The following is a 19,649-nucleotide window of genomic DNA, read 5'->3' as shown; positions in this document are numbered from 1 at the left end:
GTGGCAGCTTCTTCAGTCAGATGCGAAGTGCTGAAACGAAAAAGACGTGTGCAGCGCATTGACTCTCGGGGAAGAGGAAACTCGCAGTCCTGCCCTGGGTCGCTCAGTCAGCCGCTTGCAAAGGCCACTTTTAAAACAGCCCCTTAGGCGTCATTGTGGACAGATATGGAGAGAGCGAGGAGGCAGGGGAAAACCAATGGGATCTTTGTGTGCCAAAATTTGGAGCAATCATTCTAACAGTAAGAAAAAAAAACGAGCAAAACAATGATTTAAAGGTTCTCCACATCTTTTAAAAGCTTCGCTTCTAGGGTTTATTTCTAAACAAAGCAGGCCCTTTCTTTCCACATTGTTACTCATAAGGGCTACAAAAGCTTCCAAATAAAATGCATCCGTAGAAATGGAATTGTTAACTACTGCAGCAAGATATTTAAATCATAAGAAAAGTCCTGTTTGTTGCCAGACAACCGAAAAGTTGTTCAAGACCAGCTCAGCGCTGAGACACCATATAATATTGCCAAGGTCAGTGAGAACAACAGAATGATTTAATAACTGTTGGTTGGCAAGTTAAAACTGCCAGTGAACTTCACAGGACACTTCCTGGTTTTCTAAATGAACTACACACACATGTGTTTGTTGTACTTCCTAGGACACATGTAGTCAAATACGTGACGCTCTCCCATCCCCAAGCTAGAATCAGTGCGTTTCTGATGGGTGTGGAGGTGGTGGGGATCCGAAGCCTTGCCCCTGCCCTTCTCTGCAAGGTGGCCATTCTGGGACTTGGCAGGGAGCTGCTCGGTCACAGGGGTATCGCGCTGTCCTCTGGGCATCCCCAGAAAGATACACGAACTGTAGTTGGTTGTCAGCTTTCCTCTGCCTTCCTGTAGTTCACAGGACAGCAGGCAGCCAATGGCCTGCAAAGCCCCCCTGAGGGAGTAGAGGAGGGGCACCACACAAGATGGGGGGCAGGAACCCCCTGCGGGTGCTGTGGAGGCGTGCGTGTGCCTCGACCTCAGTAGCACAACACGTTTGTTCTACTCACAAGCAGCAGGTGAGACCCTGAGGGTGCTGCCCAGGTGAGAGATCACAGGACGAGCCTGACCTTGGAGGTTTGCAGGGCTGGTATCTGTGAAGTTGGGTGTTCCCGGCCCTGATGACGCTCATTTGCCCTGAAGCCTCTGACCCCTGCTTTCCTTCAGAGAGCCTGGAGTTTGGGTGGTTTGGTTGTGGCTGACAGAGGCCATATCTCCGAGCAGCCTTTAACCCAGAGTCTCCACGGAGCTCCCCCAGGCAGAAACACGGCCCACGTGTCCATGCCCGTCACTGCTGGGGAAAGGCATGCTGCGTGTGACTGCTTCTGGGGGCAGGGGGACAGCATGGGAGGCCTGCGCGTGGGCTTCTCCCGACACCAACTGCTGGCTTTCGTCCCTGTCTGGTACACGCGGGCCACGAGCACAACCCCCCTGGGTCCTGTGGGTCTGGCTAGTCGGTCACCACACGTGGGGGTGGCAGTGGGATCCCTGAAACAAATGTCGGTAAGATTGGAAGGAGCCTGATGACGCTTTGTAAAGACACAATTACGACAATGATGTATGTGACTCCCATTTGCCTTTGAAAGAATTCCTGGCTAGCCAGCTCCTGTGCACAGATGTGCTGGAAGAAGAAAACTTTTAAGATACCAAGACTCCCCCCCAAAACTTCATCAAATTTTATCCTATAGAGCAAAATGATGTGAACATACCCCAAATTATGAAATTTTTGTAGGACTGTGCCTTTTATAATTCACACTGTACACTTTCACTGAAGTGAGGGAGAAATGTATCACAGGCCATCCTTAAACGAGGCCTGGCCTGGGGCCACAACTTCTGAGGTTGAAAATCCACATGGAACTCTTGACTCCCTAAAAACCTAAGTGGTCCCTCTGTGTCCACGGAGGGCTGGCTCCAGGTCTCTCTACAGACACCAGACTCCTCAGATGCTCAGGCCCCTGAGAAACACTCTGAAGCCATGAGACCACCTGGCCCTTCCCCCTCCGCAGACTGCCAGCTGTGGATGGAACACGGTGGAGGTACTCGTTGGGAAAAGGCCGGTTACCTGCCCGGTTCCAACCCGTGTTGTTCAAGGTTTGGCACCAAATTCCCTGAAAATGCAGCACTAGGACACCAGCTAGGGCAAGGACGTGTGATTCTGGAATCGACGGAAACCCAAAGGCCACACAGTTAGACTGTTTAAAAAAAAATTTGTTGTTGTGCAGCGGCAATGTAGAACACTGAGAAGCAAGCTTCAAGGAAAGCTCATTTGTAAGTAAGAAATGAGACCATCTTTATGTCTGTTCATTTTCATGGCCATCACAGAAAACAGTGAATAAAAAAGTTCTTAAACTTCGTGCCCGTGACAGCTGTTCTAAAAAGAACTAGTTTGCCATTGTAAAATGACAACCTTAAAAAATGCTTCCTGTTTAATAAAAGTGAGTCAAATTAATGAGAAGACATGAGCTCTTCTTTCTTTTTGCAATTTAAAAAAAATTATAAAAGTGTAACAATGTTGTGGGGTGACACCGGTTAGTGAAACTACACGGGTTTTAAGCATGAAACTCTAGGCCACATCGTCTGTATACTGCACCGTGTGTTCACCTCCCAAAGTCGAATCTCCTTCTCCCACCTTCTATTCGACCCCCTTTGCCTTTTACTATCTCCCTCCGCCTCCCTCTGGTAACCACCGTGCTGTGGTCTGTGTCTGTGAGCGCATGTGTGAGCGTGTTCCTCGTTTGTTGCTTTTCGAAGCAGAAAACCAGCAAACACTGCGCTCTTGCACGGGGAGGGGCGGGGCGTGGCCGGCCTACCGATGGTGCAGTGCTCTCCGTTCCAGCCCTGGCTGCATTCACACTTGCCGTCCTTGCAGGTCCCGTGCTCCGCGCAGCGCGGGTGGCACGCTCTCTGGCTGCACGCCGGGCCGGTCCAGCCCTCCTCGCAGCGACACGTGCCGCCCATGCACACACCGTGGGAGCCGCAGTCCACGGAGCATATCTCTGCGCAGAGAAAGGGAAAGGGGGGAGGGGTGGGAGAGAAGAGGGGCAGGGAGTGAGAAGGGGCACAGATCCTGTGTGCCATACTCGTGACTCCAGTGGGTGAAGGTGCAAAACACAGTCACCGAAAAGAAATCCCAAGTATTTACATACTAAGTAAATTTCAGTGTCCACTCCTCAGAATATTAATGGTAGAGGTTCACTTCTCAAAATTCATCATTTAATTTTATATGCTGCCGTGATTGTGCATAAAATACACGTGGAGATTTTGTTATAACTTCCTATATTCTATACACGTGTGTATACACACAAGCACATTGGCCATTAACAAACCAGAACACAATGCATAATGAAAGGAAAATACATTGACACGCATATGTTTCCAACAGTATCTTTCGGGAGCCAAGAACATATGCACATGTGTGTTACTGCATCACATTAATATTAATTAATGAATTATTTCAGTGTCTATGCAGGCATCTAATAGTTGAGTTACACCCCTACAGAAAAAAAAATTGAAAAGGAATTCTTTCTAATGCCAGAGTTTAAAATTTTATAATATCCAAAAACTTTTATTAAAAAGAGCTTAGTATAGTATGCACTTTAGCTTGCTTCTGAAACACAGACACGCTGGGTACACGAAGAAATTATGGTTTTCCTGTTTGCTAAATTCATACTGTTGACAGGTACAAGTTGCCCAGCAAAACCATGGTGGAGAGCCAGGTTAGTGTATGTAACTACTGACTGTCACTGGAAAAACAAGGGTTTCATTTGCTGGAATTACTGAAAGCAGCACAAGTGACCCAAGGTCTTTAAAACCTAAAGGTTAGGTCTTTAAAAAGAATTCAGGTGTCAGAAGTAATTTTTTTCTTAAAAGCTTTCTTTTACTAGATCCAGTTGAGAGAGAGCCAAAGAGAGACCAGTTAGAAGGTTATTTTATTTTTTACTCTCTAAATTTAAAGTTAAATAAAAGTATTGCTTTTTTCTGAGACTGCAAGACTTTTGCTTAGTTTGGGTTTTCTTGCAACAAAAATGCCCGGCACTAAAACCCTGAAGTCATTTCAAACAAATAGAATATGGACGACAGCCTTATTTTTAAGTTAAAGAAAATGGTAACTGCTCATGTAGTCACGTGCTCCTGTTTTCCTCACTCCTCGCCCAAATAACATTTCTCAGACTCCATCCTTCTCTGTCTCCAAGTGCTGCAGAATTTTAAGCGTCCTGTCAGGGCACTGTGAGAGCCGGAACGTTTCTTGTAAACAACAGCCAGGACTATTAACTGGAGGAGAGTGGTACCGGTTTTTTCATGCCACGTTTTCTAGCTCGTTTGAATTAAATTTTTGATTAAGAGATCTAAGATGGTTTGATTAACTTCAGAGGAACAGAACGTCAGCTGGGCTCCAGAAGAGAGAGGTTTCTTTCTAAGGCACCCTTTTTACTCAATCGAATCAATTTTTCATTAGGGGGAAGGTGTTTATCAGCGTTCAGCACACTAGCTTTGAGCAAGGTGCGTCGATCTTTGTAATGAACTTATTAATTAGAGTTAATTTAATTGAAGTGTAATTGAAGGGCTAATTAATGGGCAAACTGCTGATGAAGATAGAGAGAAGTTCTATTGCTTTCCAACCTATAAACTTTCGGCGGGAAGTAATGCATTTCTTCTCTCTCAGCAGCTCAACTGAACGTTTCTTTGGGTGTAAAGTCCACTCTCATTGAATTCAGATATCTGGAGGTCATTCCCACACCAACAGAAGAGGCAGCTGGTAAGTGTGTTGCTCTAGGATTCAGTAAATAATTCAGAATTATACAGCTACTAAACTTTGAGTCACACAGGTAAATGAACAACGTCTTTGTAACTTTAAATGAGAACTGTGCAATATGTAAATAAATCTGAGACACCCGAATCCTGATATTTTCACAAGATGTGTGTGTGCACATTTGAGATTGTTTGTAATAATTCTAAGTAAGTTTCTGTCTTTTTTGCAACTAATAGCAAAGTTTATTCAGTGCTTACGTTCCTCCAGAGAAGAGTACTATACATTATTGAGAATTTAATATATGTTAAGTTTCTGCTTTGCCCTGGAGGTAAAAGACAAATAAGGTGAAGTTGTTTTCTATGCAGGTAATGAGATTTTCTCATAGAAAAAATACATTAGCATAAAAATTAGCCTAAATATATAAAATAATGATGCATGATTGTGGCAGCCAAATTAATATTTTTATTAACATTTATATCTTCTTTGCTACTCAGCAACGTGACTATAAAAAAGACTGAATTGTCTTTTGAGTTACTTAATACATAAGTTACAAACTATCCTTTTTAAAAAATTCAGGTACTATTAAATAACTTTATATGAAACAAAAAGGGCTATTTTGCTACTCCTCTCTTGTATAATGTCGAAAACAAATTAGAATGATAATATTTCAAACAAGTGTTACTTGATAACTAGGATTATTGAGCGTATTTTGTAGCTGGCGGCAGAAAGGACTTGAACTAAATGCTTTACTATGCAAGTGATTATATCTATTAATTTAAGTGGGTGTCTTTGTGGGATACATTTTCAGTATAAAAGCTGGAAATGTAAATAGAAACTCAACAGAAATAACCAAATGCCTATTTTGATTCTTGTAATTATAGAATATATTTTGAAGAAAGGAGGACAAAACAAGCTAACGTGTTATTTAAAATAATGCTGCGCCCCATGCTTGATGAGTATGGGCTGGTGATGATTTCCAGGCCCTTTAGTGAGACCTTCTAGGCTGTCTACCACCCAGCCCCCAACTCAGGTTTTACTCTTATTTACCATAGATGCTATTTGCAGTCATGCACTTCCTACTCAAGTTTCTCTTTTCTTTGAGCTTCTCTTCTTCCTCCTCCACTTGTCCATTTTCTTCTTTCTCCTTCTTCCTCTTTGTTTTTTGTGGAATTTACTTTTGCTCGGGTGGTCTGAGCATCCACGCAGAACCACCATCCTCTGTTTCTACCTCATCGCGGTCCCCATGGACACCGTGACATCCTGCCCGCCCCCCTTAAGCCCCGTCCCTTCTCAGGTGCTTCACTCCACGCAGTCACATTAATACCCGTCTCCCTCGCAGCAGACTTTCAGCTTCTCTCACCAAGGTTTATACTGTTTCCTTAGCAAGTTCTGTCTATTTTTCCTTCAAACTGTCCCCTGGCTCTATCCTTGCCATTTCTACCCCCCTACAAACTAGTTCATGCGCCTCGGTCCTGTGGGAGAGCTCTCCCCCTTGCCTCCCAGCCGCCGGAGTCTCCCTGTTCACTCCGTGCTGTAACACACACCTGCTCAGCAGCCCCACGACAGTATTCTCATCCTGCCAGCGGGGGCGCATCTTTACTGTTAGTAAATTCTCCCTGATCTAAAAAGTCCAGGAGTGTCTGGCCTTTTGGCACCTCCGTGCCTCGCTGGAAGAAGAAAGTTGCTGTGGGCCACACATTAAAGACATTGTGACACGTAATCACACACACAAATCCTCATAATGCTTTAAGCAAATTTACGATTTTGTGTTGGGACACATTTGCAGCCTGGACTGCAGGCGGCCTACGGGCCTGCATCTCCCGTAATGGGGCCCAGACTAATTTTTCCCTCCAACTACAGGGTCTTCAGTGTCCTGTGCGTATAGATATTGTCACGGCTGGATCTTTGCTAATAGTAGTAGTGGTGCTGGGGGCTATGTTTAGACTGTTTCACGGCTCAGCACTGTACTAAGGACATCGTACGGCACTGATTCAAGTGGTACCCACCGTGTCTCTGATGAATGTCTTATCATTAAGTCCATTTCATAGGTGAGTACACTGAAGCCTACGGTAATTTGCCTGAGGTTACTATAGAGGTTGGATAGAAACCCTAGTATCTGATTTCAGAATTCAAGTTCTCAAGTACTTTCTAATACGCTTCCTGAGTCAAAAAATATTCTTCCTCACCCCTATACTAACTACACTCTTTAAAAGAAAGCAGGAAATGTTAATAAAAGTCTCTTTGAGAACTTACTTTTTTAAAAAAAGTTAATCTATTGTATTTCCCACCCCTCATTCCTATTTAGTCCTCGAGAACTTTCCATATGCGCCAAGGCAGGATCATTCCTCTGGATGTTGACTGAATTTGGCATATTTTTCCATAGAAAGCTCAATAAGATGTTAAACTAGAAGGTACCGGTTTCTAAGTATTTCACGTGTGTTTATCTTATTGCCCCAATTACACTGTAACTTTCTTGACTAGAACAGCTTCTTTTCAAACTGTGTGACTCATGAGTCGGCCATGAATTTAATTCAGGGGTTGCAACCAGAATTTAAAAAAAAAAGAATAGACCTGTGAAAGAGTATCAGTGTTTGTCACTTTGGAAAGCTTTCATTTCACTTATGTATGTGCACGGTTATGTATATTAGGTCACAAGTAACGACGTATTTAAGACTGTCGGTCATTAGGTCAAACACGTGGAAGCCACCTTCTAGGAGCCAGGGATGACGTTATTCGTTTGTCCCTGTAGACCTGTCACAAGGCCACGCACAGAGCTGGTGCTCACTAACACCTGACCGGCTGCAATTACCGCCTGCATTTCTGTTACAATCATATCACAAGCATACCTCATGTTATTGTGCTTTGAAGATGTTACATTTTTTAATAAATTGAAGGCAAGGTCCTCCACCAGCAAAAAGATGACAACTCACGTGATTGCAGGGTCTGGAACCAAACCCACAATCTCTCTCTGATATGCGTGCATGATAATTTAACGCTCCGTGCCCAACCATTATTTACATCTATGGTCCATACATGTAGATTGTTGACTGTGACCATGTTTAGTCTCGTGTTCTCCACTAATTTTTAAAAGCTGCTTCTCTGCTCTGAGACAAGGTGCTTAGACTCCCCAGCCCTGCATAGGCCGTGAGAGTCGAGAAGACTGGGCGCCTCCCAGAAATGAGAGGTTATTCTTCATCGTGACACTAAAGAAGACATTTGAATGATGAATTGATTAAGCCTGTTTCTTTCCTTTTTATAAGGTAATTTCACTATTTTTAATATTTATTTCTACAGAAAAATCGCTTCTCTTTAATCTTCACCCGAGGACATGCTTATTGATACTAGAGAGAGGAGAAAGGCAGAAGAGAAAGATGGATGTGAGAGAGAAAGATCAGGTGATTGCCTCTTGCATGTCCCAAACCAGGGAGTGAATGGGAAACCTGGGCATGTGTCCTGACCTGGAATCGAACTGGCGACCTTTCAGTCTATGGGATGATGCTCCAACCAGCTGAGCCAGACCAGCCAGGGAAAAACAATCACTTTAATAAACTCTATGTCAAATTTAATGGGTGTTCCCAACATTGCATCCTAATCTTTAGCTAAACAATACCGAGCACTCAATTCTACTGCATTTAGGAACCTCACCATTGGAGCAGTCTGGGCCGGTCCAATTAGGGTCGCAAGTGCAGGAGCCGCTTTCCTGAAGGTACGTCCCGTGGCCAGAGCACTGGTCCGGACACATGGTCTTCAGGATTTCACAGTTGCTGCCACCCCAGCCTGGGCTGCAGTGACATTCCCCGTGGATGCACACGCCGTGGTTCGAACAGCCGGGGTCCATGCAGTCAGCTGGGGTAAAGAGCAGAGGACCGCCTCATGATTAAACCGGGAGATGCCATGCAAAGTACACGCAGAACGAAGAGTGAAATCTCCGCCTCGTTTCCAGAAACGAATCGGACACTCAAATATATACCTACCAATTTCAAGGATGTGTTTCTGAAAACTGCAAAGCGTTACATAAGAAAGTACTAAGAATCACACCATGTGAGTAACTGAGACTTGCGAGGCTCTGTAGCTTTCATGAATTACACTTGTGTGCTCTTGAGATTTCAGACCCCGGCTCTCTGTTCTGCCTACCCAGAGAGCAACAGATATTGGCTTTTCTGTAACAGAACTGGACTGGCTGACCTCACCTACAACCACTGAGTGTGGACAGTGGTAGGGGACCCTCAGACTGTATGAGAAATGAATGAGCTGCCTACTTTCTATCCTTCTTAATTCACTTTAATGTGCTTTAGATGACGAGATTTAATTTAGCAATTGGACTCAATAAAACTTTACACTCGTAGGGTCAGCGGCCTGAAAATTTAATTCCCGGGACTTAATTGTATTACTTTGTGTGTGCAGATCAATAAAATCAATTTGACTGAAGAACCGATACGGTGTTTTTCTGCTTTTAGGAAAAAAAAAACACAATTCAACTGCATTTCACAGGGTAGTATCTTGACTATTACCATCACAGACAGTGTGAACAAACCCATGATGTCCTTTTTCACCAGTTATTATGTTCAATAGTCTGTCTTTCTAGAGATGCCAAAAAGGCCTGATTTAGAAGCTGGCATCAGTATGAAAATACAACCCTCCCCAAAGCAGTCTACTGCTGGTTTGAAGACACACATGTAGGCTTGCTTTCTCAAAAGAGAGGAAAAAAAAAGAATTATTCACATGACTGAAAAAGAGGAAGGGGGCCTGGCTCTTTGGTGTTCGCTCTTTGTGTTAGCTCACATGCTAATAAAACCACGCACGCACAAGTATGGAAATCAAAATGACTTTCATAAGGAGGCAAATAAAAGATTGGTCTGCCGCACTACAGATTACGACTTCAATCTCTTTCTGCGAAGGTAACAATGGACTTCTGTAAACACTGACATGTTTACCTTCTTCACAGTTCTCTCCTTTGTACCCCGAGTTGCACGCACAAGAGCCCATGATGCAAATCCCCCGGCCCCCGCACTGCGGGTCGACGCACTGCGTGGTGGGCACGTCGCACTCCGCGCCCTTCCATCCGCTGAAGCACAGACAGCGTCCCTTCGAGTACTGCCCGTTGCCGCTGCACAAGACTGGACAGGCCGCTGTGAAATGGAACACGACACCACCGTCAGCAGTAGCGTCTTCTGAAAGAAAAGCCAGCGCCAGGACAAGCCGCCTGCCAGTCCCCCACCACCCCCCTTCTCTCCTGTCTCGGTCCTTTCCTGAATGGCTCGTGTTTCGGTGGCTTATTTATCTGGGCTTAAGGAAAGACAATTGGACTTGCCTACCTCTTGAACAATCTGGACCCAGAAATCCCGGAAAACAATGGCAAGTTCCAGAAACACACTCTCCATTTCCATGGCAATTCCGGGGGCACTCCACCACAGACTCTGAAGCAAAGAGAAAGGACAGACGCTGATTGTGTCGCCTGCCTCTAGCCCAAGGTCAACACCGAGGTCAACGGTGGCCCTTTGATCACTTTGGCTGCATGCTGAAGGAAGCAGCACTGGCTAGCTCCATCACCAAAGCAGGCTTCCTTACCCTCCATTATTCCAGTAGTGATCACAGCACTGCCGGTCCACAGGCCGGTGTGCTCAGGTGTTTGCACAAGGCACTGTCCCCCCAGCAGACGTCCAAGCAACACTTTCTTCCAGGGCCTCACCGTTCGGCACATGTTCACAAGTGAACAGTTTAAAACCATTTCTCACAGTGAGCCTCAGGCTTCTACCACCCTAGGCAGCACCGATAGTGGTAAAGACTGTTGGGTTTCCACAGTGTTCGCCACAGTGTTGAGGCCGCAGCCCCGACAGAGGTCCCCGGAAGGCCATTCTTACCGATGACGATGGTGTTGAAAGACACCTGCTCTGCATTTTTCCCATCGTTGTAAAAAGCCAGATGCCAGATTCCGGAATCCAAGTACTGGATGAAGCCGGCCTCGTGGAGGCTGATGGACCGCGCCTGCCGCCCGGCTCTTTCCGACTCCAGAAGGTTCCGCTGCTCTCGGGCAATCAACCTGCTACCATCCAGGAGCTCAACGAAGTCGTACTGAGCACGGGGACAAGCAAAAAGGGTTTAGTGGTCACAAATATTAGGACCCATCGTGGCTGCTTCTTTTTTCTTCCCCCTTTCGCTCCTTTGCTCTAACAGGCACACTGTTAAAAAAGAAAGTTCTGGCTGACAGGTCTTCTGTGCATAGCCCTTCCAGGGGTGATGAAAACTACCTACTGTGCATTTAAACTTCACAGGTTGTGTTTTTCCTTACAGGGCAGCATGGTTTCCACATGCGTTTCATTCATCCAGCTGACAAACAGCTCGATGACTGCAGGCGGTTTGGGGAAACACACATGAATCCGGAACACAGCGAACGCAGCAGCCTCTTCCTTGGACCACTAGGGACACTGCTGTCTAGTGTTCTAGTTCACACTCACGGAGTAACAACTGTGCTTGCACACTTCCTCCATGCCAGGATGGTTTATAACCCGCTGGCAGCCCTCCTAGGGAGGCACGAGTGTTTATACTGGACAGAGGAAGCCGGCTGTCACCCGGGAGCTTGGGCAGGGCCGTGAGTCTGGGACGGGGTGGAGCTGGGGTGGGGGGGGATCCACGGTCTGGATTTCACGTAGTTACAGTTAGATTACAAACAAGTAACAAGGTGCCTTTACATCATTGATTAAAAGTAAAAAAAAAAAAAAAAGAAACAAGAAACGGCTTCCGAAGGGATGGAATAATATAATCGTCCTCCATTATTACGTCATTCATCATTAAACTTTGGTTTTCTTTTATTGAGATTAATCATGAACATTGGGTAGCTAGAGTTTATCTGGAGAATTTAAAGATAATTAAAAGTACGTAATGTCATTGGTAATAGTGGGGTAAAACGTTGTAACCAGAGATACTGCAATGAATTTGGAAGACGTCGAAATGACTTCCCAACAGAGTATGAGTAAACTTGTTAGGTACCTTTCTTAAAAGTAGAGTGATTCCGTTTCTCTAGTCTCTTACCTAGTTTCATTTATGTCCTGAGGCTGTGCTGTGGGTAAAGTGCAATACACATCCATCGTTATGTTACAGTACTTATGAGTGTGAGTATCAATGTTCTACTTTTTCATAGACTCCATAAGTGGAAATTCATCAGTGTTCTGTTTTTTAACATGGTTATTATGTAAACCCCTTAATGCAGTGAAATGGGAATAACATCAGTTGTTGAGATTCTGAGAGTCACAGCTACATGTGTTACTACTGGACTGATCACAGACTTTTATTATTACTAATAACCAGAAGTTAGAATAGCTAATTCACTTCCCAACTTCCTAAAATTCTTATTTAAATATAAAAACATTTCTGCTGTGTGGTGAAACTGCACCCTTTGACTGTGAGAAATACATAAAAAGCTATTAGTTAATTAGCATTCAAACTTTGTGTCTGCATTTGTATCTTAACAAGGATGAATATAATGACCAGTGTGGCCATGTGGCTTGCAAAAATTTCACTGGCGCTGTATTCCAAAATTGTCGGAAAATTAAATCAATGCGTTTGAAAGGTGCTTTTATCTCAAATGAACCACTCATTTTTCTCCTCAGAGGGAAATACTTGCATCAGTGTGGCCGAGACGTGACCCCACTGCATGTGAACACGGCTGTCCTCTAACATGAAACACGATGAAGGGACCCCGAAAGGGAGACCAGTCTGAGTTTTAACTGGTCTGTCACACTACTCAGAATTACTACGGCTACATAGGAAACTCCGTTTGCATCCCACCGGGAACAACGGCACCAGGCTGGAGAGGGGGGTGTCGCGAGGTGGTGGGGAGCAGCCGCCAGGTAGGTGTTCCCTCTCCTCCCAGTTCTGGGCACTTCCCACATGACTTCAGGAGGGTGTCTTCTTAAAGACAAATGCCCTACTCCACGCTGAAACCACCTCTACAAAACGTTAATAAATGATCTGGAATAGAAATGTTCAATAGCCTTTGTCTTTAGGGTTTCAAGTAACCGATGACAGGCAAACTCGAGTGGCAAACTGTGGTTTCCTTGGTAGCGGTTTTGCCGACGAGATGGAGACACGGACTTTTTTCCGCACAGGTGGGTCTTAAGATCTTGTGCTATTCTGGGGCGAACGAAACTCGGTTTCACCACTTTGGGGAAGCTTTCATAGAGATCAGCCTTGCACGTGATGGAGGTCTCTGGGTGGTTCGTTTTTGAACAGGCTATCCATATGCTTACCTCAATTCAGTTACTAAAAGGAAGAGAACGCAGAATCTATGAATACTTAACTGTGTTCTTAAATGAACTTGCTTTGCTGCTGGCAAAGTCTCGTCATAAATCACTGGAGTCTGGGGGGAGGAGACCTCACAGCTCATCTGATTTCTTTCTATCATTTTCCAGGTAAACACTAAGGGGCAGGGAAGTTAAGTGGCTGTGTTCAAGGTCACAAGGTCGAGAAGTGGGTAGAGGTGTGTGCTTGGAACCCAGGCTGCCAGCCCATTCTCAAACAGCGTTCACGCACATGCGCTCAAGAGACGCAGGGCATTATTAACCGTGAGGCGTTACACAGCCTCCTTAGGCTTCACGCTGCCCAGCAGGAGGAGTTGGGCATCAGGGAAAAGCAAGGCAGGTGACTCCTTGGCAGCAGACAGACAACCTTAGGCAGGGTCCCAAAGCCTTTCAAAACTCAAGCGACTATTCTGAACGGCTGGGCAATTTTAATTGCTTCAGGTTGATTGGCTTAATGTATCCCAGAAACAGAGGAATGTTCTATTCGGGCTGCTTTGTAGCATACTTCATGATTAAACACTGAACTCCGGAAACGGTACTTTGGTCTGCTGATCTTGACTAAACCAGGCAAAGGAACCCTAATAACAGAGGAGCTTAAGGAAAAGTCTAACTTACTGAAAGACATACATTGTGGTGGAAAAGAACAGTGGGCGTCATGCACATTGTGTTTAAACACCAGAAGAAGTATGTGAAGACTTGAAACTGCATATTTTATTTCTCTAATGTTGCAAAGAGTCAACCCTCAATCTTTAAATAATCCCTTGACGTGCATGACACACAGGACATTTTTTCCTGAAATTATTTTTTGGACTTGACTTTATACGTTACATGTCCACTGTTGTGCAGTCCATTACCTTACAGCTAATGTGTTTGAATTACACAAAAATAACTTCGTCATGCCTGTGGTTCCAATGAATAAAATAGATGTTTTCTATTTCACTGGAAGATTGTTATAAATTTGCTCTATCCATTACAACTGACATTACAGACACCCACTTCCATGGGAGAAAATCTGATTATTGCATCCTAGTTAGTGTCACCCATGAGAAAAAGTGGAGTTGGCTGTAAGCTAAAATCAAACACTAGTGACCAATAAGGACTGTGTCTTGCATCAGGATTAAAGAGATTCAGTAATATAGATTTGAAAAATGTTAAGTTAGAAAAACGAATACACCAAAGCATAATATTAAAAATTTTACAACTATACAATTTATGTACATATATGACATTTTCCCTGATCCACAATGACATTACAGAATGTGTGTTCACATTTTCTTGCTCACCTTTTTTAAATATATAATTTTATTAGTATGTGATTCATTTGTCTTTATCATTTTCTATTTTAAATTTCTGTGATAGAAAAGGCATTACTCACAAAAATTATATAAAGCATAGATGAAAATCTTCCAGTCTTCATTTTAAAAATCCAACTAAAGTCAGCATGAAATTCCATGGGTAAAAAAACTGATCATCAAGTATAACTTTGTTTGTCCAACTGTCCATTTAAATGAACCATGTCTTACATTGCTGGAATTTTTGTGTTTACTAACATAATATTAGTTGATCTTGGGGAAATGTCTGAGCTCCAATTTTATGGTAGGTAATTTAAATAATTTCTCTTAGACATAATGGGAATTCCTTTAAACCTCAATTTCCAATTTATACACCATGATGCATATTAGCTTATGAAAAAGCCTGGGGACTTATTGCTGGTGCCCTTCCATCGGTGACTCTTATTGTGAAGTGGTCTTCAGGCAACCAAGCTGATTCGAAAGTTCTCTGAGTCTGTGATGTAAGAATGTTTGAACGGTTTTGAGAATCACACTAATGTGAGCATCCTTGGCCATCTATAAAGTTCTTTTGCCTTTTTATTTCATTGTTCATCATTTGTAGATGAGGAATTATGGCTTGAGGTGATTACGTTCCTATCATCATATGTATGTTTATGCCTCAATAATTTCTTTACTAAAGGCAAATGCCGCAAAAAGTAAAAATAATAATACATCTTCAACAGAAAGAATACATGGCTGAGATGAAAATATTATGCGTATCTTACATAAAAGGAATCAGGTCACTGGAAATGACCACAGAATCTTTGTCAAACACTTGAAAATGCCATGGTGTTTTACTACATGCTCTGATGATGTTCAATATTCATTAAGCTACTCACACATTTTAGCATATTTTGATCAATCAATAATGCTACATTCCAAATCCTTCTCACCATAGAAGACTCATACAAGAGTGGCCCAAGAGTTAAACAGCTAAACTTAAGAAACAGAGTAACCTCAAAAATGCAAACTAGCCGTTTTCCTTTTATTGACAACCAAGCCCACTTTTACCTGAGTATGGGAAGGTGGTAAGCCTTTTCGGCCATACACGCCGATCAATGCGTCCTTCTGAAGAGAAATATTGAATTTAAGAAACTGTGGCTGATCAATAAAGAGCTGTGACCGCCAGAAGACCCCAGGAGGAACCTCTTGAATTGCTCTTCGGCCAATATCAAGTTCTCCGGAATCTATGGTGTTATTTTCTTGTGTAAATCCACTTAATTTTCCTGAAGGTGAAAGAGCCAGTGAAGAATAAAAAAATTAAGCCCCAAACAGAACACAAACCAGCCTTGCTTTCAAAAAGCTCTTTGCACTAGACGCTCAAGACATTTAATCTTCCTCTGGTAAATGAAGTACTGATATATGGTTTGCACTTTAAAAGCTTTTTTTGTTGTTAGATATTAAATTCAACTAACACACACTTTAAGATATTTCCGTCAAAATCCTCTGACTTCCCCCAAGGTATGCGTATTACTGAAATGGTTCTCACACAGTTTTTCCGTGATCACTTAAAACATAATTATCTTGCAAATTACATGTCTTGTTATTTTGGGGGGAGAGATTAAGCCTCGCAGTTACCAGTCATTCTAAACACACTGAAGTGTAAATTAAGGCGGAATGGATTATGGAGATCTTCAAATCAATCCTCAAACAAGCAACAGAACCAATCAATGACACTGACTCAAGTAGTTCCACTAACCTATTCATTGGGACGAATAAAAATGCAGAGGCTGGACCGGCTACAGACACAGGGTGGAGGGGGAGGGAGGGCGGGGTAGGTTTGGGTTCTACACAGTTGTTGATGCGGGCTGCTAGGCTTCGCTCCTTTGTTCGGACCCGCACCTCAAATTCACTCTCAGCCTTAGCAGGCACACCCAAATTACCCCTCAATGAACTTCAACCTGTGGGAACAAAGACGCTTCGCTTCCTGCGTCTCTGCAGCTTTAGAGAGACATTGATCTTTTTTTTTTTAGTGTGGTGTTTCCCCTTCCCTCATGGCTAAGGTTCTTTCTCACTTATGCTGAGGGGTTCGGTGATAGAGGAGGTCTTGTAATCTGCCTTAACGGCAAAGGAAACCACATACATCTCTCATTCGGAAAGGGTCTGTGAAGGTTAAGGAATGGGATGAAAATGGGCAAGTCACCCTCTATTAATTCAGTCTTTTTGCAGTCACAAAATTGGCTGACTCCTAAGTTTGCCTTTTTAAAACATTAACCTGGTCATTGTGTCAGATAGTCTATAACGTTACACGGCATCTCTTACACGATAGCCTCCAGAGAAGCTGTTAGCTCGAAATTTAGAGGACTTCATTTCAAATCAGAGAGTTGTGAATGATCTTAATTTAATGACACTGGAGAGTCTTTGACGATTTATGAAGTTATTACTTTAACATTGGGTTCCCCTTAGAGTGTCTACTAGGGACACAGAATGGTAGGTGATAGCAGGAAATATAACCCAAAGAGCAGAATCTCAGAGACTGTCCGCTCTGCTCCTACGGCTTCGTACTGTGTCATGTGCATGCGTGTGCGTGTGTGTTACCAGGAGGGAAAAGAATTCCAGATGACGCAGAAACATGCCTAGTGATCACAGACCAGCATGGCGGATGTCCGGTCTTCGGCCACTCGGGGCAAAGGTGACTCACAACCCATTGGCACAGGGAGAGGAATGTGGTTTGAGGGAGAGCGTATGAGTAGTGAATGCCAGGACTGTCTTCTCCCCAGATTGCCGTATCTTGCACCAGCACTTGGGAAGGAGAGCTATCGCAGAGAGGAGACTCACTGGGCGTTCTGATCAGGCCAAAGGCGACCCAAAATCATTGTTTCTAGGACATGAAAGTGCAGCAGTGTGGGCCCTTGGAGGTGGAGAGACGCATTAGGACTAAAGCTGCAGATAACCCTGGCAGAGGTGGAGCGGTGGGGGGGTTGTCCAAGAAAGTGTAACAGAAATACATTATTTACAACCTCACTTCCTCCCTCTTTTTCCTTGATGTCTATAACCCCAGCAGTTAACAACTTTTCAGCTATCAGGTCTGCTTATCTTGAACTAATTCAGTAATGGAAAATGCTCCAGGGAATAAAAGTAAAAAATTGGGTTATAGGAATCATAATTTTCCATGTATCAACTCAAAGATTATAAATTATGCACCCTTCATTAAAATTTTAAATATTTCTTTTACGATAGTTACACATTCATGTGAGCACAATTAGAACATATAATTAAATAAGAAGATCAAAAATATAATTCTACCACCCAGAGATTATTATTTCCTATCTAACCAACCACCCATCTTTTTTTATTGGTAGAAATTTTGAAATACCTGAGACCAGTTTCTGCTGTTCATTTTAGATGCTTCTGCACAGGTGTCTACATTTGTCATGAATTAGCTCTTATTGAACAGCTTGAGGAGGGGGAAGAGAAATGAAAGTCACCCTTATGAGTACCCAAAAAGCATGCCGGCTGATTTCATCTCTATTATCCGTATTCAATTTCAGAAAAGGCCAACGAGGTTGATGCTACTTTGTGACCAGGAAACTAAGGCTCAGAGAAGGAAGTTACGTGGCCACAGTGAGTGGCAGAGCCGGAGTCCAGTTGAGATCGGCACGATCCCAACGCTCGTGTCGCGTATGACCGGAAGTGAAACCTTTGTATGAAAATGAAAACATTATTTTAAACTGATACGTTTTAAATTAGTCTTTTTTCATGTATAACCAGACACATGAACCCATTGAACCACGCTAGAAAATCTTCTTAGCTTCCAGTTTGGGGACACGAAGTCATGCTTATGTCATTTATTTATTTATTTAATTATTGTTCAAGTACAGTTTTCTGTCTTATGCTTATTTTTAGTGGGAAGAAATAAGCAGTTCTCGGTCCAGGCCATGACATGTTATTTAATCCAATTAGCAAGCTCTTGGCCAGGATCTGTGCTTCCTCCGGCTCCCTGGTCCACCTGGAACAGGGATTCGGAACTCAGATGGTTGTAGAACAAAGCATATTCATTTATTTGAACTGAAAAGTGAGTCAGACTTTTTCTGACAGAATGTAAGTTTGGTTTAACAAGTACCAGCTCTGCTAGTAAATCCCACAGCAATATCTCCCAGGCACTAAATGAACTAATGGAGATATTCAAAGCAGGTGACATGATAAAAGCCTTCAAAAAAAGGAGTATAATAACAAAGTTGAATTGAAATGAACAAAATGCTCAATTTCCTACCAAATTCTGTGTCTACCAGATTAAACAAAGTGCTGATGAGTAAAAGAGTAATGGGTGTCGTGAGTAGTATTTTGCTCAGCCTGGGTAGAAAGAGCCTTTGCTGGCATACTTCACAGAAACAGAAATAGATTGGGAACATTTTAACAAATCTTTTTGAAAGTAGGTAGGTGCCGAGGGTTTGCTTTGATAACACTGAAGAAGAAATGTGACGGAATTGACAACTTATAGACCACTACACAGACTTTTTGGAAATAGACTGCCATGTGATTTTTAAAAATATGTTTACTGATTATATAGAGAGAGGAAGGAAGACAGAGAGTGGGAAAGAGAAACATCAATATGAGCGAGAAACATCAGCTGGTTGCCTCCCATATGCGCCCTGACCAGGATCAAATTTGCAACCTTTTGGTGTATGGGATGATGCTCCAAGCAACTGAGCCACCCAGGAAGGGTGGTTACACTGCGATTTTTGAAATATGAGTAATAATAACATCATATAATTGAATAGCATCACTCTAAAAACATCTTTCCATTTCCAACTGCTTATTTTGTTGCAAGATTTCTTATGTAGACATTTATAAGAATAGAAAACAGGAATGGAAATGGTACCTAATCTTGCTTTGTTCTTGTAAAGAGCAAAAGTTCCCATTCCTTTTGATTTTTCACTTTTGATATTTAACAATGATCAAAATGTTCAACATATTTATGTAATAATTAGGATGATTTCAGTTAAGCGTGCACAACTAATAATTATAAGCATAATTCAACACAAAGGAAAAAGATTTGTACAACAACTAAGAGTATTATGGCCACAGGAAGTATCATTTGATTTAAATTCGTATACACGTTTTGTGTTAGGGACCCAAGAACAAAAATAGCTTGAAGATCAGTGACCTACCATAGCTTTTCCTATGATCTACTACAAATCTCATTGTTAAGTGCCTATCAAATGTATTTGCTTCAAATTATTACACTACTTAGAATAAGTTTACTTTGAATTCAGGTTGTGGAATGTGTCTCTTCTGAGAG

The 19,649-nt window shown here is 42.9% G+C and overlaps 1 protein-coding gene across 3 annotated transcripts in view; it reads right to left on the bottom strand.

Moving 5' to 3' along the window:
* The window catches only part of TENM3 (teneurin transmembrane protein 3), a 407,467-nt gene that overhangs the window by 95,504 nt on the left and 292,314 nt on the right, over positions 1–19,649 (bottom strand). For all 3 annotated transcript variants that reach the window (XM_037055127.1, XM_037055128.1, XM_037055129.1), the window contains exons 6-11: positions 15,419–15,633; positions 10,641–10,851; positions 10,095–10,196; positions 9,714–9,908; positions 8,425–8,625; positions 2,840–3,025 (exon numbers count right to left, since the gene is read on the bottom strand). In XM_037055127.1, the coding sequence (XP_036911022.1) occupies positions 2,840–3,025; positions 8,425–8,625; positions 9,714–9,908; positions 10,095–10,196; positions 10,641–10,851; positions 15,419–15,633 (1,110 nt within the window). The remainder of the gene's footprint in view (positions 1–2,839; positions 3,026–8,424; positions 8,626–9,713; positions 9,909–10,094; positions 10,197–10,640; positions 10,852–15,418; positions 15,634–19,649) is intronic.

This window comes from Sturnira hondurensis, unplaced genomic scaffold (genome assembly GCF_014824575.4).
Source record: "Sturnira hondurensis isolate 20B ecotype Veracruz unplaced genomic scaffold, ASM1482457v3 Scaffold0008640, whole genome shotgun sequence".
Taxonomy (NCBI): domain Eukaryota; kingdom Metazoa; phylum Chordata; class Mammalia; order Chiroptera; family Phyllostomidae; genus Sturnira; species Sturnira hondurensis.
This window is presented reverse-complemented; position numbering and strand designations above follow the sequence as displayed.